Below are 23,756 nucleotides of genomic sequence, written 5' to 3' on the forward strand. Positions count from 1 at the left end.
TTACAGCCTCCGAGGTCCGCACCCGGTACAGTGGCACCAATTCCAATTCCCTAAACCAGCCCTGATGTTTGTCAAATAGCTTAACCATCTCGTTTGGGAGGCAGCAGGGCAGACATGGCTACTGGGCCCCATTTGTGGTGGTTGAGGTCGTTTGCCACTCATGACCTATGACCAGCCCAACTATGGCTCTGCAAACTGGTCCAAGTACAACCCTTCCTGCACTTGACTCTCAAGGCACTGTAAGCGAGCATCCACAGGCTTCTCAGTGAGGTAATGTGGGGAGCGTTGGCTCAGACCTCAACGACGGAACAACACATACCATAAAATAATGGGCAGCCTATTGCTTATCTTTATGAAAAGAAGGGACATTTTAATCTCACAGCAAAACTAAGTACTGTATAGTTCAGTGTGTGTATATGACAACAGGGCTGCAGAATGCTACGTTCTATCAATGTGGCACTTTCATTCTTTATAATTCCAGCCACCACCCTTTTTCCTGCTTGTGTTAAGATTCCTGCTGATACCATCCCAACAAATTAATGGGATAATGCAGAAATAGCTTCCATCTTTCTGTTCTTGGGACTACCCTGCAGATCATTGTTTACTAATTATTTTATAGATGAGAATGGGCTTACTGTGCCCAAAATAAATCACTTCAAATGTCTGTTTCAGTCATCATGTCATTTATGAGTCTTGCCCAGCCACCTTCTAAAAGACCCAGCTGTGTGCCATGCCAGGCAAGTAGGCTGACCCTTTACTCTTTCCTGACTTCTGCTTTTCTCCTAGGGATCAACATTGCTAATTGATCATCAAGATGCTTCTTGGATGTAGCTTGGTGCTTGACACAATGCATGTCATTCACTTATGCATGGTAATTTAATGCACAGCACATGAATCTAGATTAAGATAATGATACAAAACTCACAATCCCAATCAGGTGGCTAGTATGACGATGTAGAAAACAGACAGCTAGGATCATTTACAAAGCAGAGGACATTCTGAAACAAGTTCACCACAAAAGAAAGTCACCTGCAGGAGCTGTGGATGTCTAATTTTCCATTAGGAAATGGTCTCACTTTAGCTATGATAATTCCAGTCAGAATTTTCAAGTGTTAAACCTAACTCTGCAGACTGAACTCTGTAACGCTTTAAAAGAGGACACACCTTTCCATCAGCTCCTCCAACTCCACAACCTCCTTGTGCAGGTGCCAGACAGCCTCCACCACTGGGGGAGTCTGAGGATGAAAAGAAAATAAGTCAGGCAGCAGATGCAGCATGGTCAGACATACTTTACACCATCACAGACTTTACATGACAATTCTATTTAAATGTTTGATACTTTCTTCCCTTGTCTGACAGCACGGAAGTTGGGAATTTATATTGAGGATTCATTTTTGAATTCTCTCTAATAGTGAAGTCAATCAGAAAGGTCCATTTTGCTCCCAGCATGAAGGCATCTTTAAATACGTTATTTGATCAAATCTACCTAGTTTCAAATATCGCCACTTCAATACATCTCAAAGGCTTAAAAAGAGAAAATTATAAAATTTTAAAAAATGTTTTGCTTGAAAGCGTGTATTTGAATGACAATCGCTTTTCCAGTCACTGATGGACAATAGGTAAGTGGGAAGTGTGCAGCCTTGTGCTGATTAATACTGCTTCTGCATTTAGCCTCAAACAGCTTCTCCTGACCACCTCCAAGTGTCATCAGATAACAAAGGTGCGGTAATATTTCAGACACAAAGGAAGCAACAAGAAATTGAAATATGAAACTTCTGCAAACGTATGGGATCTTTGTAGCAGGAAACATTTGAGGAAATTTAGATTTCAACAGGCATTTGGGACTCTTTAGTACTCCAGATCTTATTACTGTAATTCCAAAATAGAAAACATGTAATTTTTTTCTGATTTTAGGAGTCACATAAGGGTAGGTTAGGCGGAATCTAGCAGACAGTTGTGCAGTATACTGCTTTAAGTACCACTATAAGCCTGAAACCATGTTTGATATGGATCTGGTCTGCTCAGTCTAGTATTTATCTTACCCGTTTCCGTCTAGGCCCAGCACATTTTCTCTTGGCCTTTCCTCAGTTGGGCAGTTTGTTCCCTACACTCCCACAATGTCCTTGCAATAACATCTCTGCACATAGGCACTACACACTTTATGTTGCTTTGTACCCTCTACAAGACAGTGCGCTCAAGCTTCTTGCTTCCTATCTTCCACTATGAAAGGATTAGTGCTATATAGAAGTTCTTATAGCCTTACAACGACTGAGTCACAATCTGTATGTAACAAATTATATACAAGACTCCCTAGCAATCAGGAAAAAGTATTCATTCTCAAAAGAAAATGATAAACTGTACTTTTCTTATTTGGTTGCTTTATCACACATTGTTTTATTACGTAACTTTATCATGTATATTGAATACTGACTCTGCGTGTGCCCGGAACAATATCTTTTATATTGTATGCATTGTTTTATGTACTTTCATGGCAATAAGCTGAAAAAAAGAAACTGAACTCAATTGAGGTATTTGGGGCAAGACAAACTATGTTACTTGTTTTGTCGAATTAAAAGTGCAACAGTTAACATTGGTATTCCTTCATTGCTATCTAAGGTAAAAAAAAATAAGCACATTAGGTTCAGAAATGTAATTCCATGACTGAAGGCAGTACCTTGCTATGTGTTGTTTTCTTGTGTCAAATTCTTTAATTACACAAGTTACACGGATGGAGATGAGAAAAACTGAAAACAGAACATTGTGTTGCTTTTCACTAGTCAGTTTATTCTGTCTGCTGCTTTAGTTCTAAGGGAAAATACCTGAGTTCAACAGATTGCATTTTGGTCTTCAACCTAATACTTAATACTAGTTATACCTTCCGCAGAACCCTTACTAGAAACATCTAGGCTTCTTTAAGTGCTGTGTTCTCCTAAGAGCAGGGAGGATGATTTGGCCGGAATGGATGCGCTTCACAACTCACCTGCACTCTCCAAAGCTCCTGGCAGAACACTGAGCGGCAAAATGAGTTCTGTGCCAACAAATTCTTCACCATCTGCAGCAAGGACAACAACTTTTCCTGGAATGAAACACAGAAAATGAGTGACAAACTCAAAGTCTTCAATAAATATAAGGGATGAGAATTCAACTCAAGAATAGGGTGATTCAGTAAATGTAAGAAATACTCTAAAGTCAGTGGTACCAGCATCATCACAAACGTGCTTTATTGATGCAACTGTACACTTGCCGCCACAGCATGGGGAGTATGTGGAAACACAATGGCTTGAGTCAGCAGTCTGTGGTGAACACCAACTAGAGCAGTTTAAAAAAAACCTTAGTACTGTTTTCTATGTATACAATTTTCTTTGCATTATATACTTCAGAGGCCAGAGTGTTAGCACCTTTGACCAATATTTCCTAACAAATAGCATTTAGGGAGGATGGCCCAGATTATGGATCTTGGTTGCAAACGGTAAAATAAAATTTCACTACTTTGAGCATTTAACTATATATATATGGTTTCAACATCACATTGAATTTCATATGTTCTCTTCTCAAATTAGCAGTGGACATCTCCACCATACAAGGATCACAAGCCTTCGCTGGGCACATCTCCCCCAACAAATGGGACTGTCAGTGAAAGCATATGGTAAAATCTGTCCGGGGTAGGGAGTAATAGCAGTAGTACATAATTTGTAAAATTATTTTATAATATACTTGTGGGATTCCTGCACTGAGTGTTTGTATTGCCATCCCTCCAGTGTCCCACTCCTTGAACAACATCTCCCTCCCATGATCCATTGATTCCTCTCCCATCTGCACTTATATGCAAGCAGGGGACGCCGGTCTGGATTATACTGGGATCTTACATATTTTAGACAGGACGCCCTTAGTCATTGAGAGGGTGGAGAAAAAGCTTTTCAGATGTCGTTCTACCTCTAACCACTGCTTCACTTAATGTGGGATGTAAACCAGCTGCGATGATATAGGTTATAAAGACATTCAATTTGTCAAAAATCAAACTTCAATTTACAGAGTGTGAAGGATTTATTAGTTTCATTATTGAACAAGTCCATGATTATTCTGCACCTCCATACTTCCATCTGCTAAACGAGCATCATGAAGAAAAGGGGAAATGTCTGGTTAGGGGTCTGTGGGGTGAGGGAAAAGAGGAGCGCTTCAGTTTTTTAGCTCCACTATCACAGGTCATCAGAGTGGGTGGAAGTGGAGTGCTGAGTTTAGTGTCGATGGGTCTCACTGCCCTCGCAGCAGGGCTACACCCCAAAGGATCCTCCCCATTGCAGTCCTTTCATTATATTTCCAGATCTTGTCTAGTATGACGCTAGATGATAGGATTAGGATTCTTAACTGTACAGCCTGGTAATACAACAAGAAATCAGGTACTGCCAGTACCCCCTTTTTGTATTATGTTGTTGAATTTTCAATGTAGCACCTCTTCCATATAAGCACTGAAAAAGCCAAAGTATTTACTAAGTAACTGGGGGGTTTAAATTTGTACGTGAGGTTGTACGATTCAGGGACTCAGTGAAAATGGAGGTTCACTGAGTTGGGGTGGTGAATATAGGAGCTTGGGTGCATTTTTGACAATAAAAATTATAAGGAGAAATCTCACAATATTTCAGTCTCTTAGCTCTAAAGAAGCACAATTTTTCCAAAACAAAACCATTTACATTTTTGACTGAATCAAAACTGCAATATTACACTCATAGGATGCCGGCTGCATAACAAATCAGATGCCTTAAATTTGCGCATCTGCCTATCACAATTCATTTTCCCCGTTGACAATAATCCCAGATCAGAAAAAAAAAAAAAAATACATCAAGTGGGAGTGGGAATTGGAGGGGGAAACAGGAAACCTTGCCATTCAATTTTTATTCAGGAATTTCTTCTAGGTGATTCCCCTGTGCTCAACCAGTAGTTCCACCTGTTTTTTGGACCCCATATAAAGTGTCAGCCAAACCGCCGGGGACCTTTCGGTGTAACATCTACTTTACTTGGGAGTCTGTAACGGCAAAACTAGAGGAAGGCCTTGCAGCATGGCAGCAGTTCTCTCTCAAAAATCTTGGAAGTTCTGCCCTTTTGGTATGGGTTATCCTGCTCAAGTCCAGAAAAATCCATATACTGCTCCCCTTATAGGAAAGCGCTTACATTTCAGAGGCTTTACATATTACCTACGCTCTCTGATGCAAACTCCCGAGGTCAACAAAACTGTCCGGTTTCGTCCTACGGGATGTCTTCTCTATAGATGAATTGCTTGATGCACCTCTAGGCAGTGACATGAGATTTGAACACTTCCGACCTCAAGGCACAACTCAGTTTCTCCTTAATGAAGTCCCTGTAGTCCAGGCAAAGGAAACCTAGAGCTCTTATGTGTGAGGCCTGGAAAGAGATATCCAATGCACCCGCTTTCCTCTCTAGCCAGAGATTGGAGGTGTTTGCACATTTACTGAATTCCACTAAGCTTTCCATTGTGTTTACCACTAGGTGGTTTTCCAATGCCCCAGTTGAACCTAATTGTTGACCCACTCTCCACTTGACATCTTTTAGTGTTGGATGGCGTGGCTTTACAGTTAGTAATCTCCCCTGTAGTCCTATTTTCTCTCAGGAAATTGTGGATTAATATCTCACCTGGGGTCAGATTGGTGGCAAAGGATTCCTCTGGATCTCTGTTCTCTCAGTCACTCTCGGAGGGCGCACCTCGACATGTAGCAAATAAAGTCATTTTTCTCTCTGTTGCTCTAAGTTTTAGTCACTTTGAGCAGCTCTGTAGTAAGGATCCCTTTTAGTGTCTTCCCTTGTTTGTTGTTCGGGTGAAGAGCCTGGATTGGCGTCCAAGGAACTCAAAAAGATTTCTCCAGAAGCCAATACAGACAGGGCAGCTCATCCAGGCCTCTTCTGCCTCCGACGTAGGTAAGCTCAGTCTCTCCCCAAGCTCACTGTGGCACCACAGCGGGTATCAGCGTCTGTGCCCTCTAGCCCATTTCTTTGAAGGGCTTTAGAGATTTCATGTCAAGACTGCAGGCTAGCATTAAGCATACATCTTTTGTTACTACTACATGTGCAGCACTTTAAAGTAAACATATTGTCAGACTAAAAATTTCAGAACTAAAAGACCAGAGTCCTTATAATCTCAGACATGACTGCCATCTTCCTATGTTCATTGCTGCTCAATGTTAGTTAAGTATCATTTTTCATCCGTGCCTGACTTCAGTGAGACTGAATATTTATATAATGCATATATGGTAGTATGATTGGGTTTTTTTCAGAGCATAAAAATATATTTTACTATCATGAATAACTTATTACTATGACATATATATTATTCACAAAATGTATCCCAATTTATGGGCTCAGTGAGGCTTGTAGTTTTTTTTTTTTAACAGGATTTGTATTTTAAGTTAACTCTTTTTTTGTTCTCGTACAATAATCGATTTTTATTTTGTTTTTTGTCCTTTTGGCATTGTGCACTACCTCGACCTGTTAGTGTTAGACCCCAGTTTAATTACCTTTGGTCGCCATCGTGAGTTTTGAGATTGGCAAGCGACATCTGTAGTAGAAGGACTGATGGGCATCAGTGTTGGGGCCTGGTGCGTGTCGCACATGCAATGACGTAGAATGTCATCAAAATCAATTTGGATTGGTCTTTGTTTATGCTTTTTAGACTTAATCTCTCATCAGGCTCAAGCGTATCAGTTATATTGCATCTCTGGGCTATTTTACTTCAGGATTTCAGACAGCAATGGAAAGCACACTATGAACAAGGTAATCCACGGAATAAAAAGCAGGCAAATGATAGTGACAGAAAAGCCAACCAATAAAAAGCAATGAGAAGGATGGAAGCCTCTGTATGTTCTTGGTAAGCCCACAATAGATATTCCACAACCAGACAGCTTGCGCTGTCTGGTAGGCTGAACCTAAAAAGAATTTGAGACAAACATATTCTCTTATATATTTCTGTAGAACTTTTGTAAAAGCACCATATGTTGCATTACAGTCAGCGAACAATTTTACAAAGCTTTACAATTAGTGACAGTGATTATGTTTGCTTGCCTTTTGGAGCCTCATCCAATAAATGTGATCTAAACAGTTTCATCTGGCTCCAGTAAGACAAAATATTGTATTTTAACATTTGAAGACATTTTTCAACTCAGCATCTTAAACCCTCAATTCAAAAACAGTGCAAAGAGGCATTCACTTTGGATTCAACAGTGCCATCTACTTTAAAGATACATATTTCACAATAAACGTGTCAAATATTGGCAGGCCAAGATGTTGTGTAATGTTTTATGAAATTCATTTATACTAAACCCACAAGATAATTTAAACACAGAATAAAAGCCTAATTACACGTCTGACCAAAAGATATGGAACACTACTGTACACACACCAAACCCTGGAAAGAGTATTCCAGGCACGTTAGTTGGTTTCCAGTGGCTCTGAGCACCTCCCAGTTACAGCAGAATGTTGAAGGTAGAGATGCTCCCAGGGATGCAAGAGCCACAAGCCAGTGGGAAATACTTGTGGACTTCTGATCACAACAAAACACCCCCGGGGACTTCTGGAAGTGTGACGTAATGTTCGTTCCAACATGTAATGTAATGTAAGGTGGATCTGTGGAGAGCTGCTGTCCAGGCGCTAGCAGAGCAATGCACTGAGCACTAACCAAAGACAGTAATGTCCATATAAAGAGGCTCCTTTGAAGAAGACAATCTGTCCTTCATCGACGAGCAATTCATTCAGATGGCGGCTGGTTAAGTATGGGGAGGGTTCGTGGTGACTAACTTTTTTATATGCATCGCTCTGTTCCATATTATTTTGTAAATACTACCAAACTGGTAATTACGAGACAAATGGTCACCGTTTCCCCAGGCAGAGTATAGCGCTTGGTCAACAGTAAACACACATCCGGGAGTGTCTTGGCTGCTAATACCTTCTTACGTAGGAATACATTTATAAAATCATTCTAAAGAAAATAAAGACGTATAACTGCACCTAGAAGATATCTTCCGAGAAGCTCCCTATTTGTTGCCCCTGTGCATAACTAGCAAACCGGTGAGTTGGGAGGGGGAAGCAACAAGAGCTGATGGGGTGCAGAAAGATACAGAGTGGCAAGAGAGCACGATACATGTGCAGGGGGAGAGCAGAAGCACAAGTGAGAAAGAGTGTAACATGGAGGGGGACAAGGAGGTGGTTGAAATACAAATGCACTCTCTGAGTGCTTAAACGAAAAGGAATAGTAGCTCCCTAAAAGCAAGCACTGGGGGCACAGAAGCCAGCCAATCAAAGCAATATTAAAGAGGCTATGCTCCACAAGAGGGACAAACACAAGACTGCCAAGCTGAATAAGAAGCAGGGAAAATGAGTGACAGGAAAGTCAATCAATGGGTGAGCTGCAATCCCCTGTACAGTGTTGGAAAGCCCACAACACGTCTTTAACAACCAGGCAGATTGCGCTGTCTGGTAGGCTCAACCTAAAAATACACCACTCCATGAATAGGTGCTGAAGTAGCCCACACACCTCGTTGCTTCATTTATTTCTGCAATGAGAGATGCTGTTTTGGGGTACTAGAAATCAGTGTTTATTGTGTTGCACTTTGTAAGCAAAAACTAGTTACACTGATTCTGCTGTTGCAAAGTGTAGTAACACCCAGGAAATGGTGAAAAATGTCTCAATTACAATATGTATTATAACTAGAATTTTCGAGCTAATTATCACCACAATGACAATTTAAGCAATTCTGCCGTTGAGATTTTTCAGCTCTACAAAACAAAGCTATGATAGCAGACACTATATTTCTTGTCAGTATGCTCAAAACTCAATTGCTATCTTAATGTTCTTTTCATTAGATGCTTTAAAAGGATAGCATGTCAATGTTCCCACAAGGCTTTCCTTTTCGATAACAGAGTGACATGGCTGTTTCCCATCAGAAATTATGCATGATTCCTATGGCAGGCGGAAGGAGTGCTTTTCTGCTCCTATTTTGCTAGTGAGTGAAAGTGTTGTTTCCGGTATCAGTTCTGGGATTGCTACTCTCAGATGGCCATGATTGCACAGATTATCAATGCACAAACACCCTAATAAAGGGGCTTAGTGACACGTGCAACTGATTTATTGTTTCAATTATTAATCTGGCTCTGAAAAAATGTTTATCAAAAGTAAATGTGAGAATTATCCCATAATAAGACTTGTTTATGAAACTGGCAGTAGTCTTGGGGATGTTGTTTTGTCAGTGAGTGGTTGCCACATTCTGGCAGTTGTGTTCCCTGTTCTTGTAGTAGTGCTCTCTGCTCTTACAGTTGTGTTCCCTTTGAGCCATAAACCGCCACAGCTCTAGTTGCCTGAACTTCAGCTAGCTAGTTGAAAGGTTCCCTTCAACAAATACCTCAGATCAACTGTGGACACTCACGCGAAAATAAATACTCCGCCCTCATGGCCAGAAGCATCATGTTGACATAATTGATTGATGCAGATTTACTGAAAACCAGTGGACACAGCAAACACAAGAAAAGCAAAGTGTTTGCTAGTTCTCTTTAAAGGAAGACACAGTACTGAATCTGGCATAGACACCCATTCTCCCCTGATGGCACCTACAGTCAAGGCCAGACTTGGGAACTTAAAGCAGCCATCGTATGCAGATTGTAAGGAAATTACTTCTTTTTTTTATAGTCACCCCCAAGTTTTTGGACTGATGCTGCTGTTTTTTCAACTCTGAGATGTGCACAGAGGCCTGCTAACCAGACCTCAGTGCCTGTACCCTTAATCATTAACTGGTATGTCGAATTGGCTAAGTTACTTACCTGTACGCCTCTAGTAAACGGTACCTAGAGTATCCCTTACATGTAAGTTAGAGGGTCTCTCTAGGGATTGTAGCACTTGTTGTGCCATCCTGCGTGTCAAATTAGTAAAACGAGACCTTCAGCCCACCATTTGCAGACTAGAAGAGCAGTTTAAACTGCTAGCCAGAATTTGCCATTTAAAGTAATGGCAAAACCAGACTTCACCCGGGTACATGTATAAGTCGTGCACCCAAGCTAACCCAGACAACAGTAAGGAGCTCTTCTGCACAGTTAAGGAATTCACCAATGCTGCAATGGGGACCACCAAAATCTCCCCCTCTCAGGACCTATGCAACAGCCTTGCAGATTTCTTCCATGACAAAATTGCCAAAATCTTCAGAAACATCAACCCCCAAATCAGGCCTGAAATGTTTTTCAACAGCTATACCTATATCGAAGGCCATCCCAAGGCTCACCACCTGCAACTACCTCACCACTCAGGACGCCATCATCATCATGCAATCTATCCACTTAAGGGCCCCATACCACCAATGTCCCCCAGCACATCTTTAGCCTAGGAGCATCCATGATCAGCCTTGAACTTTCCACCCTACTCGACACCTCACTGGAGACTAGAAGCACGCATAAATCAACCCCCTGCTGAAGAAGCCTTCAGGGGGCCTCAGCAAACTCAGCAACTACAGACCCATCTCCATGGTCCCTTTCCCCACCAAAGTAATCGAAAAAAAGCCACCAACCAACAACTCACCCACTACCTGGAAGCAATCACCTCCTACACAGCTCCCAATCCATATTCTGCAGCAACCACAGCGAGACAGCCTTGATCGCGGCCACAAACAAAATCCAGGCCCTCCTTGACAAAGGAGAGACAGCCAACCTTATCCTCCACGATCTCTCAGTAATCTTTGACGCAGTCTCCCACCACAAGCTCATCACCAGAATTAGACATCCAAGGTGCCGCCCTCAGATGGATCGCCGCCTTCCTCACCGACAGAACACAAGTCCACCTTTTACCTTTTCCCTCCGAACCCAAACCAATCATTTGCAGTGTGCCTCAAGGCTCATCACTCAACCCCACCATTTTCAATACCAACATGCCCCCCCTTGCCAACATAGTCCGATACTACAGACTCCATATTATATCCTATGCCAACGGCATGCAACTAATTCTCTCCCGGCCCGAAAACCCCACAGTTGCCAGACCCAACTTCCACCAATGCATGACCAGCTTCGCCAACTAGATGAGGAATAACTGCCTCAAGTTCAACACAGACAAGAAGGAAGTCTTGATCTTCGGCTTTGAAAACTGGCCCTGGGATGTCTCCTGGCAGTGCACAGAACTCAAACCCTAGCTAAGCACTGCAGGAATCTCCGTATCATCCTGGACAACACACTCACTATGAAGTCCCAAGTCAACACAGAGTCATCCTCCTGCTTCTTCATCCTGCGCATGTTACGTAAGAGTTTTAAGTGATTTCCCCAAAAAGCAAGAAACACCATAATCCCAGCTCTTGTCACCAGTCAACAGGACTATGGAAACAACCTCTACTTGGGAATAAAGGCCCACCTAGTTCAAAGACTACAGACCATCCAGAGCACCGCAGCAAGACTTATCTTGGATCTCTCTCATCACATCCGCATCACCCACTACCTCAAAAAACTCTACTGACTCCCGGTTAAGAAGATATGTCTGGTCAAGCTCCTAACCCACACGTTCAAGGCAGTGCAAGACTCTGGACAACTACCACCAGAGATTCCACAAACCCTCCAAACACCTCTGTTCTGCCTCCCTTGCCCATACCCATGCATACAATGCAGCAGAGCAGAAGGATGCTCTTTCACCTATCTCGCACCTAAAGCCTGGAATGGCCTGCCCCTGCACCTCAGGACCTCGCATACGTTTTAGGAATTCAGTAGGACACTGAAATCCTTGCTCTTCCAACGGAGACCATGGACCCTGCCAGTGCCCGGATACCACTACAGGTGACATGTGCTCTACAAGTTGATTGATTGAACGTCATCCCTATGGCAAGGTTATCGAGTTTTATGGCAGGGTGCAACATATCCCAAGGGCAGAACATATAATTTTACATGTTCTCATAGCACTAATGTGAAACTGTCGTTTTTACAGTGGAAAAGCTTGGTCGCCCAATTAGCTAGTACAGAGTTACACACGGACCACTCAGCTGTGCTAGCTCTGGAATGGAGAGACCAAAGTGGGTCCTCAATGGTACCAAACGCCTTGTTACAATACGCCAAACTTGATTCTCTGGTTGAAAGTAATGTAAAACGTTGCAGTGTGCAGCTTTGCTAAAGTTGCCATTTTGCTGCCGTTAGTCGCCTGTGCCTATAACAGTTGCACACTGGTTCTTTCACCGAGAAAGCTTCCTGCCCTCTGGGGGGGAACGAGCTAACGACTACCAGGAAAGGATAGAATAGGGACCTACTTTGGGAGGAGGTGTCACCTCCCTCCTGCAGGAACCACACAGATGTTGGCCCAAAAGGCAAGCTTCAAGGGAGAAGCTGCCTTTGTCAGGCAAATGGGTAACACTTGGGCGAGGGACTGCTCCATTGTTCAGGCAGACAGGCTGGCACTACGGATAGGAGAATCCAGCTGCCAAACAGGTTTTCCAGGGGCGTGGAGTCCCCTGGGAAACCACACCTTTGGGTTGGGCTAGGGAGCTCCACGCGGCAAAGGAGGAGTACTGCCATATAGGAAGTGGGCAGAATGGTGCATCCTGGGATGCCCAGAAGCCACACTTCAGAGGAATTGGTCATCAGGTGGGAAGGAACCTGGTAGCCCATTAGTCACATGCTGCATCTAATCCTGAGGGCATTTTCGGAGCATAAGAAGGGCACCCCTAGTACCCAGAACATAGATCTCGACTGGCCTGGAAGAAGGAACGAAGATGAACTACCCTGCTGCACCATGGACCCGCAAAGAGAGGCTGCACTGTAGTGGACTGCACCTCGTGTATAGCAAAGAAGAGGAACTGTGTCTGCTGTATCCTGCTCAAGAAGAAGCCATTTCCAGAGCCCAGCCAAAGCTAACAGACCCCAAGGGACAGCTGACTGGTCCCCTGTTTGCTGCACAGAGCCACAGCAGCTGAAGAAGCCTGCTGGGGCAAGTTGGTAGACCAAAGTCTTCTACCCTGCACCAACTGCTGCTGTGCAGCACCAGGGACCAGGACTCAAGCACAAAGTTGCTCTTGAGTTCACTGAACAGGGAAGTGTCATTGAGGTGCAGCTAGAACCCACAGCGAATGAGTTATCAACTCAGGAAGGATTGGCCTGTGACTGCAACACTGGACAACCAGTAGTCCAGTGGCACTTGGAATCCTTCCTGCACTAAGAGGACTTTGAGGGACATTGTCTCTGTGACCAGGATTGCATTACCCCTTTTTCGGACTGAAGAGTAGTTGGAGCAAGATCCCTGTTAACCGCAACGCATCCGCAGCACCTTTGAACATCCTTTTCCCAGGTATTAGGACCATTTCTATAGGAAAGCCCCGGCTAGCTTCCCACTGGAGTTGGTCACCTAAAGAGACTCAAAAAACGCTTCACTACAAAGTCTGGATTAATTGTGATGCAGTCTTTAGTGTCCAATTTTTGAATTTGCCAATGCTTGTTCTCGGATGGGTGAAATGCTTCGATTTACTATACCTTGCAAATTCTATATCTCCGGAACACTCTGGTTTATCTTTTTTGCTGTGGTAATTAAATATACATAAAAATACAGTCTATTCTTATAAATTGGTGTCGGATTTCTTTGGTGTCTTGTCCATTTCTTCTTCAATTGTTTTGGTGCTATATGAACCCTTTGGTAACGCTTTTTCTGGTGGATACACTAGCTACCTGTGGATTCCTCACCTTAAGAATTCTCCCAATGTGCCAGCATTCTATGGAAATATTTCTTCCCAGCTCTCTACGTCGACGAGGACGTCACAACTGCCCGACTCCCACGTGACTCCGTCTGACGTCATTGTGGCAATAATAGGTCCTCGCCGGCGTGCTGAAGTCAGTTTTTACAATTTTTTATGGTCTAGACATCCCCAGGTTTGGAAGCTACTCTACCCATTCCCAGGCTTCTTGCGGGAACTCAAAAGAAAATGGCACAATTCTGAAAAATAACTTTCGGTTTAGGGGGGACCATCACAAGTAGTGAATGTTCGACGCCCATAGCTTCCTTTTAACTTCAAAGGATTTTCGATTCTTCTCGACGTATTTAATAAAGTCTGGAAAGGTGGACAGGCACTGTATATCACCGACCCTGTCATTCGGGCAGAGGCCAAAATCTTGTCTCTGAACTTACAGTTAAGAATTCACATGATAATTGGCTGTGGATGGGGCGTTGTAGGTGGTTTACTGATCATGGCCCAGTGACTCCTCTGCCGAAAGAAACACTGGGACGGATTCCCCTCTAGGACCTTTCTCTGATCCATCCTTCTAAGAAATAAGATAGTTTTCCAGCTCGGATATTTTCAGGGAATCTGAGGAAGCAGAGGTTACTGTGCTGTGCTCAACCCTCAGTATCCTCTGCTCTAAATTCCAAGGATTTTGTCTCCTTGATCAATTTGATGACCTTTAGTATCATATCTAGTAACGAGTTCTCAACTTCTGACAATCTAGTTTCAGTCACTGCAATTCTCTCCATCTCCTGCTGCAGTCTAGGCAAAGGAGAAAACATCAAATTTTACCTCTCATATATTGGTTTCTAATGAGTCCTAGGAAGATAGTATGGTCTAAGAGATTAAATATGTGGATTGTGAAGTTTCAAGCAGATCGTTTGCCAGAGCTAGCAACCTCCTTCCTACGCATTCTCATCTGGGCGGCCGGTGGATGGTGTTTTGCATCCAAAACCTGTCCAGTGTTCCCTGGCGGGAACAATGTGTGGGCTTATCTTTAACACACAAACCCACAGCCCCCCAAGATATTCAGAGGGTCTCAAAAGGCAATGAATGTAGTGATAAGTTGAATCATAATCATTTAGGTACCTCGGACAACCTGTCCCTGGGCCCTACCTCCTTCACAGGCCCAGAGCAGCACCAACAGCCCTTTCACATGTGCGTTTGTGCTCCATCCTGAGGCCTGGTGTCTTGCCTCCAAAAGGTCTCTCGCCTCCACCTCTTTGGCTTCCACCAGCTGCTCTACACCCGGAGTCTCTATTACCCCAATCCAGGGGATAAAGTGTTTTTTGTCCCATCTGCTTGGCGTGCAGTAGTCTTAGTAGTCGGGCGGAAATATGGTACTTTGTGCCATCAGTGGTCCCTTCAGCCAACCCAGATCTCCTGGAGTCTTGCAAGGATCCACGGTGCCTGGGAGCCAATAAATCCGAAAGGAGGTAGATCCTGCATTGGAAGGTTTACCCTTTCACCAGAAACACACTTCCCTGCAATATGATCTCTGGTAAGCTGACCTCAGTTCTTTTAGTGGACGATCTTTAATGTAGGAGAGATCCCTCGCTCATCTGTGCCACAGTAGGTGACCTTCCGCAGGGTCCTCAACACCTCTGCTTTGTGTTGCCCTCCCAGAGGGGCTGCATGAGGTTTTGCTTGAGGCACAAGACCTCTTCAAGAGACATCTCTCCACTAGAATGCCAGAGGGCAGCAGGAACCAAACAGCTTCTGCCTAATTTCCCAGGCACAAAGAATATCCAGCAGCAGCGCTCAGTGGCGGCATGCTGCTGCATCCTCCAGCCGGGGCTGAACTATGCAGCCTTGTGACAGGTGATGGAGCAGTATGCCGGACCCTCACTCCCTGCCATCCAGTTCAGCAGGTGTCCAGTGCTGTCTGGGGGTCTCCACAGGTGGCCCTCCCAACATAATAATGTAGGATAAATGTGGGCTTGGTGGAGGGCTCTAAACAAAAAGCATCTGACATCCTAGCCCATTTGCCCCCTCCATCCCTTCCGCTCTTGAAGCCACCCTGTACCTGCTGCAATAAACCTTAGGGAACTAGGAGAGTGACAGGGGCACTAGCAGGACCCTGAGCTTTCAAAACCGGCCACAGTGGCCGCATCCCCTGGGTAAAATGCTTTCAAAACCAGCAACAGTGGTTTCAGCCCCTTGGTGAAATACCTGTTGAAATAAAAGGCCAGTCCAGCTCTGCCTCAGTAACCACACACTCTGCCGAAGCACCAGTAGTGCTCAAGAAGGTGGTGAGTTCCATTAGTGCCACCCGGGCTCTTCACTGATTGCTTACAGCTTGTGCATGCCATGAGGTGGACATTGGTGAGTGTGCGTAGTTTGCAGGGGACTGCAGGAACTGCAGCCTATGAAATGGAAAAAGGGGGGACCTTAAACGTAGCGTTCTTTTTCACTTGCTTAAAGTGAAAGTGGAAAAGTGCACAGGTGCAGTACAGTAATCTTGCAAGGAGGGACAGATTCACACTGGCAGGATCACAATACTTCAAGTTTGCAGACAAGCTCTGTGCACAGATTAAACAAACAAAAAAACTAACATACGTTTTGGCGGAGCTTTTATTACCTGACAGCTTCGTAAAAAGACAAACGAGAACCCCTTATGGCTGTCCCTGGAGAGCTGCTACAAAAGGGCAATCTGGTGGACTAAGGCACAAGATGATATAGCGTAATATGGTCCTTTACAGGACTGCCTTGGCCTTTTTGCTGCATATATACCCACAAACAGCTAACCATCAGACCGGGTCTCCTAAATGCAGGCAACTGACTACGCGCTGGGGATCCAGACGGAATAATCTTTCCTCCTCTTTGGTAGGTTGTGGTAGAAGGTAAACAGTAAGATGAGTGATAGACTGTCCCATAGAGAAACTGGTCATCGCCTTTGGGAGGAAGGTTCAAAGGACCAATTATCCTGGAAAGAAGCATGAGAAAGGTGAGCGAATGCTCAGTGACTTAAATGGACTGACGCGCCTCACTGAAGCAATAGCCACAAGAAAACCAGTTTTGAATGTTAACAACTGTATCTGGCAATTATGGCTAGACATAAAAGTACAGATCAAGGGCACTTAAACAAAATTTCAATCCCACTGGGGCATCACAGAGGGTGTTGGCAGAAATGTGTCAGTCCATTTAAGAATCTGATTACATTTGGGGATATGAAGAGGGAATGGCTGATCTGGAAGACAAAAATGCCAGCAGGGACAAAAAGCATAATTTGACGGTGCCCACTGCACTACCCAGCTGGACTAGTGACAACAAACCTGCGGACTTTAACTGTGTCTTCACAGGATACATATTTGGTTCTGTACACCTAACAAACAAAAACTGCATGATCTCCCAGAATACACTGACTTTGTGGAGAGCCGATGAGCTGACCAAATAACTTTGACCACCTCTGGTGGCTGATGAAAGGAGCTCAGGTGCCCTTGCTTCCATTTCTTGTGTTCTGGTGAAACAACAGGCTTTTTTTGTTGGACTGGTTTTTGGAGAAGGGTGGGGAGGGAAGAGGAGGGACTGGCACTGGTGGAACTTAAACCCTCTTGAGAAGTCCCAAAACGTTATAAATGGTTTATAGTCCCAGACTGGAGAGTGGAGGCCCCAAGATCTGACCTTTGTGCTGGCAGCCATAAACATCTCCAAGTAAACTGCTGCTTTGTCCCTAAAGAGTAGTGTCTATTCATCAATGGCGTTTGAAAATCAGTGAAAAAGCTGGTTAACCTCAGCCACACATTCGTACGCAAGGTCATGAAGAGGTAAGTCCAACTTGCTCAAGCCCACCCTAATTCTGTGGCTGGAGGCATACTGGCCATCTTCCAACTCTTCCGTAATGTTGTCTCTGAGGTGGTCTGGCAGATTTGGCACCACCATAACTGATGTTTCCAACAAGCCAATAGAGTATCTGCCCATGAGGCATTTGGCATTCAATGATGGGAGAGCCAAACTTTACGCCAAGAATACTTTTTTGCCTACTGCCTCCAGCTTCTTTGATTCCCCGTTAGTGGAATCTGTTTGTTGTATATAGATGTTAGCACCATAGGGCTCTCTTGTGATGGGTGAACTGACAACAATTCCAGGTCACCAACTGCAAGCCTATCCCTTCAGGCTATGAAGCGGTTTATTGCTGTGGCCGATTTGGGCCTGCCTCATGTCACATTTGCAGGTTCTATTAAATGCTCATTAAAATGGCAGCTGGAGTTCTGACGCAGCAGTAGCCCACTGCATGACCTCTGTCAAGATATGAGACTTCAAATACACTACTGGCAGTCGTAATTTAACTGGCCAGCAGTCTTCCTCAAAACAGCATGAAAGAATGCTACGTAGAAGAAGCAGTCCCTGAATGACATCCATCTCCGTTTCCAGTGATGCCTCCAAGCAGCCGGCATTTTGTAAGGCCAGGTAGGCAACCATCAGAAAAAGAGTGTGTGTTGTAACAAGTGGGCTAGCTCACTGCTGTTATCTGCGTAAAAAGACACTACCTCCGGCAACAGAGTCAGATACAAATCTGAAACAAAACTTTCCTCCATGATATACTAGTAACACTGTAAAGAGACACTTGGCTGCGACGCCTGCTCACACCTAGTCCCTTTAACAATTCTTTGGGCCTTCCTCTAATACCTCCTTAGAATACCGTTTCGCCTGGTGAAACCAGTGAAGCGCTGCAGGAAGGGCTACTGGTGAGTACCTGGGCACCATAATGGTTCCGAACTGTGCCACAGGGGTCCCCGGAGGTGAAACTGTGGGGTCATGGAATCATAGAAGGGCCCACGGTGGAAGCCCAAACAGAGACTTGATTAGTCCGATTTCAAGGTCACACAACATGAGGATCAAAGATGGATATTTGTCCATTACAGTTCTGACAGGGTCTGAAATCTATTTTGGGGGGAAGAAACAATGCACTGAAAACGTTTTAGAAAAAAGGAGGAAATCCTGACAAAGAGATGAAAAATCATGGAGAGCAACTCGGGATACAAGTCAAAGGGCATGGAAAAAAAAGAGGAAGTGACGCTGTTGCGTTGTAGTGGTGCTATATGGCTCCGGTGATGTCACATGTGCACTGTTTCCAGCCCAGAGATGGAGCCAGAACCCCCTGCCAGCAGAGGTGAGATATGAAATATTTCTGGATTCAGTGTGTGGATATTCCACAGGCAAGAAATGTGCAGGTAGAAGTATCACTCAGCAAAACTGTGCAAACTCTTTGAAACCAGAATTCAATCATGCATAGGGTGGAAGAATTTTTAAACCATCTTCTATTGCAAGTCCACATACATGATCCCTCTGGTCATTAGCGCACCCAACATCAAAATCCTCTCCTATGCAGACGAGATGCAACTCATACTCTTCCTCTCGGACAAGACCCCCAATACTGGAAACAAGTTCACCGCCTGCATAACCAAAGTCGCTAAAGCCAACTGTCTCAAGCTGAACACTGACAAGACAGAAGTACTGATCTTCTGCAAAAACAACTCACCATGTGACTCCAACTGGTGGCCGGCCCAACTCAGACCCACATCCAGCACCCACTCAAGGAACATAAGAATAATCAACAGCGAACGTGATATCTCCGCACAAGTTGACACCATCACTGTATCCTGCTTCTACACGCTGAAGATGCTGGGGAAGATCTTCAAATGGCTCCCTAGCAACACTACCTAGTCACCAGAAAGTTGGATTACAAGAACACCCCCTAGGTCAGGATGACCAAGCAACTCACTAGAATACTACATATCATCCAGAACTCAGCAGGCAAATTCACCCTCAACCTCCCACACAGAACTCTCATCACACCACACCTCCTGGAACTCCACTGGCTCCTGATACACAAACGTGCTTATTTCAAACTCCTCACACACACACGTTCAAAGCACTACATAACTTGGACCCCCACACCTGAACAGTTGCATCTCCTTCCACCAACCACCTAGACATATCTGCTCCGCAGGACTCCTACTCACACACATCCCACGCATATACAGAAGCAGATCAGGATGACAGGAACTCTTACAATGCTCCTGAAGCTTGGAACGGCCTACCACTCCACATCACAGTCTACTCCTCTCTTCTTGAATTCTGCAAGAAGCTGATTATCTGGTTTTTCAATTAACAAACCTATCATAGGCAGGCCTTGGCGCGCGCACACACCTGCTCAGCACCATGAAATCCTTGCAGGTGATACTGCGCTTTACAAATACACATAACATAACCTTGAAGATATTATTATGCAACAGTCAAGAATAAATTTCATACTGCTGGATCCCTCATTGAAATGAGGTTCTACGACAAAGCATTTAAAAGCCAGACACTTTTGCTTTCTCTATTTATAGATATTTCCAGATGAGGCAAGGTAGGACCTCTTTCAGGGTAATGTGGGGTGGGCTATGGAGTAGCGTACTTGAGAGCAATCGCCTTGAAGGTGCTACACCCTCACCACTTCCTCTATAAATCCCTCCAAAATGTTCTACCCGAACTCCTGGTTCCCTCCCATCCGTGAAATCAGGAGTAGTGTGATCAAGCTAATGTCCAATTTATGTGCCCACAATCAAATGTGCTCACTTTACCTTTCATCTTGTTCCTCCTATGCAGTAGCAGGCAAGGGCCAAGTAGCGCCAGTCTTCATCTGGTGTGGAGATGCAGCACTACCTGGGCCTAAGCAAATATAACCCAAGGGTCATATTGTGGCAGTCTTGGAGGTTGCAGGCCTGAATGAACCGCAGATGGGTGTAGCTCCGCCTTGGCTAATGTGAAGCAGACTATTGCAGCCCTCTTCCAATTTGACGGCAATCGCATTATTTGCAGCCCTTATCCAGACTGCAGACAATCATGTAGGTGCAGCTCGCATCCAAGCTAATGGCAATTGTGCACTTGCATCCCACGTCCAAGCCAAAGCCAGCGGCAATCGGATAGTTAAAGCCCTTGTCGAGGCTGAAAGCAATCTAGTAGCAGGATTCATCTAGGCTAGTGGCAATCATGTAGTTGCAGCCACCTTCTGGGCCTTTGGCAATTACGCAGTAGGGGCCCCAGATAGGCAAATGAGAAGCACAGCGCAATGGTGTCACCCAGAACCGAGATGAGAGGTCTCAGGCTTGAGGTATAATGGTCCACCAAGATCGCTTTTGAGCATTCTGCTTTTTTGGGAAATCACATATCTAACTTGGACTTGCTGGGTCTCACTCCTACAAGACATACTCTCTTTCAGCATCAGGAAACTCCTTCCCTCTGTAAGTAGGCAGGTAGGCGTCTCTGTGCTTCAGGATAAATCAACAACTTCTCCAGTACAAAGCTCAGCCTTCAGGCGATGTCACCTAGCCTTTGGGAGAATACCTTTGAGGCAGTCCTGTTGTACAGCAGTCCTTTAAGTACTCTGGGAACCCTTCCTTCCTTGGTCATGAAGAACTGGGGTGGTGTGGGGCCAACTTTTATACGCAACTGTTAGACAGGTGATGTGGATCTACTGTCTCAAACTATACAACAGATCTGCGTAGGTTCTTCTTTCAAGTGTCCTCTTCAAGCTGCACTTAAGAAACAGCCACCAGAGACACAAAGAGGTAAAAGGTTTGTGCACCTGGCTGCCATCAGGTCCTCCTGAAGAAAAAATGTGGGATAGACAAAAGTGCAGGCCTTCCCTAGAAACTTCCTCACCTTTCACAACTGATTCTGCAGTTGAAATCTTCACCCCTACCATCTGCCAAATGACAGCATGAAGACGCTATCACCATATACTTGCTGAGTAAAGGCCTCATAGAAAGGTAGCCCAATCTTCAACCACTTTACTTCAGTGCCTGGGTTTCCTCCCACCAGCAACACGAATGCAGGCAATATACTGCCATTGTCTAGGAGCAGAGTCCTCACCATCCATCGTGTGCTAGGTCAGGCCAGGGGCATCCTGAATGGATTCCAATGGTCTCCATTACTCTGGTTCACTCACACACAATGTATGCATTACGTGGTGCAAGGTTCTGAGACTAGACATAAAATTATAACTTTATACAGGTGGGTCAACAGACCTCAGGTCTAGTGATTGATAAAACAAGCATTGATAAATCAAAGAGGGTGTACCAGTGTAAGGTATTGGCTTTGGCAATGCTGCTTAGCCGTGTTGTACAGCATGGTAGAAAGGTGTTAAAAAGACACATTAGGCCACGACTAGGGCTGGCAGCACAACAGACAAATGAGAGGGAGACTGGAATCAAGGCAACACAGTGGACAACGAGAGGGAGCATGGGGACAAAAGGAAAAGTGGCAGACAACAGCAAAAGGCAACGTGTCTGAGAATGGAGGGGGAACAACACGAAAGACAGCAGGAGGGAGGGCAGATCAAAAGACAACACAGCGGACAATGGGAAAGAGGGTGGGGGGGGCAAAGCAACACAAATAGGGGAAGAACACAGAAGGGGAGTGTAGGAAAATGGCTCCCTGTTGCCGTTAACCCCCACTTTTTGCCTGATATTGATGCGGCTTGACTGAGAAGTGTGCTGGAACCCTGCTAACCAGGCCCCAGCACCAGTGTTCTTTCACTAACAATGTACCATTGTTTCCACAATTGACACACCCCTCGTACACAGAAAAGTCCTTGTAAAAGGTACCAGTGGTACCAAGGGCCCTGTGACAAGGGTAGGTCTCTAAGGGCTGCTGCATGTGTTGTGCCACCCTAAAGGACCCCTCACCTAACACATACATACTGCCATTGCAGATTGTGTGTGTTGGTGGGGAGAAAAAAGCAAAGTCGACATGGCATCCCCCTCAGGATGCCATGCACACAAAATACTGCCTGTGGCATAGGTAAGTCACCCCTCTAGCAGGCCTTACAGCCCTAAGGTAGGGTGCACTATACCACAAGTGAGAGCATAGCTGCATGAGCAATATGCCCCTACAGTGTCTAAGTCTATTCTTAGACATTGTAAGTGCAGTGTGGCCAATATTAAGTATATGGTCTGGGAGTTTGTCAAAACGAACTCCACAGCTATATAATGGCTACACTGAATACTGGGAAGTTTGGTATCAAACTTCTCAGAATAATAAACCCACACTGATGCTAGTGTTGGCTTTATTACGAAATGCACACAGAGGGCATCTTAGAAGATGCCGCCTGTATTTTACCCAAACCTTCAGTGCAGGATTGACTGGTCTGTGCCAGCCTGCCACTGAGATGAGTTTCTGACCCCCTGGGGTGAGAGCCCTTGTGCTCTCTGAGGCCAGAAACAAAGCCTGCACTGGGTGGAGGTGCTTAACACCTCCCCCCTGCACGAACTGTAACACCTAGCAGTGAGCCTCAAAGGCTCATGCTTCGTGTTACAATGCCCCAGGGCACACCAGCTAGTGGAGATGCCCGCCCCCGGGACACAGCCCTCACTTTTGGCAGCAAGTCCAGAGTAGATATGGAGAAAAACAAGGAGGAGTCACCTACCAGTCAGGACAGCCCCTAAGGTGCCCTGAGCTGAGGTGACCCCTACCTTTAGAAATCCTCCATATTGAGTTTGGAGGATTCCCCCAATAGGAATAGGGATATGCCCCCCTCCTCTCAGGGAGGAGGCACAAAGAGGGTGTAGCCACCCTCAAGGACAGTAGCCATTGGCTACTGCCCCCCAGACCTAAACACACCCCTAAATTTAGTATTTAGGGGCGACCCTGAACCCAGGAAATGAAATTCCTGCAACCTACAACAAGAAGAAGGACTGCTGACCTGAAATCCCCGCAGAGACGACGGAGACACCAACTGACTTGGCCCCAGCCCTACCGGTCTGTCTCCAGACTCAAAGAAATTGCACAGCGACGCATCCGACAGGACCAGCGACCTCTGAGGACTCAGAGGACTTCCCTGCACCTAAAGGACCAAATAAACTCCTGAGAACAGCGGCACTGTTCAGAAAATGCAACAACTTTGCAACTTTAAAGCAACTTTCAAGGAGACTCCACTTCCCGCAAGAAGTGTGAGTCTTCACACTCTGCACCCGACGCCCCCGGCTCAAGTTTGGAGAAACCAACACCGCAGAGAGGACTCCCAAGAAACTCCAACAACGTGGACAC

The 23,756-nt window shown here is 45.1% G+C and overlaps 1 protein-coding gene across 1 annotated transcript in view; it reads right to left on the reverse strand.

The window, feature by feature from the left end:
* The window catches only part of FANCA (FA complementation group A), a 701,003-nt gene that overhangs the window by 619,998 nt on the left and 57,249 nt on the right, over positions 1 to 23,756 (reverse strand). Inside the window, exons 5-6 of the mRNA XM_069217268.1 lie at positions 2,981 to 3,076; positions 1,165 to 1,235 (exon numbers count right to left, since the gene is read on the reverse strand). Coding sequence (XP_069073369.1) covers positions 1,165 to 1,235; positions 2,981 to 3,076 — 167 coding nt within the window. The remainder of the gene's footprint in view (positions 1 to 1,164; positions 1,236 to 2,980; positions 3,077 to 23,756) is intronic.

The sequence above is a fragment of the Pleurodeles waltl genome, chromosome 12 (genome assembly GCF_031143425.1).
Source record: "Pleurodeles waltl isolate 20211129_DDA chromosome 12, aPleWal1.hap1.20221129, whole genome shotgun sequence".
NCBI classification, from domain to species: Eukaryota; Metazoa; Chordata; class Amphibia; order Caudata; family Salamandridae; genus Pleurodeles; species Pleurodeles waltl.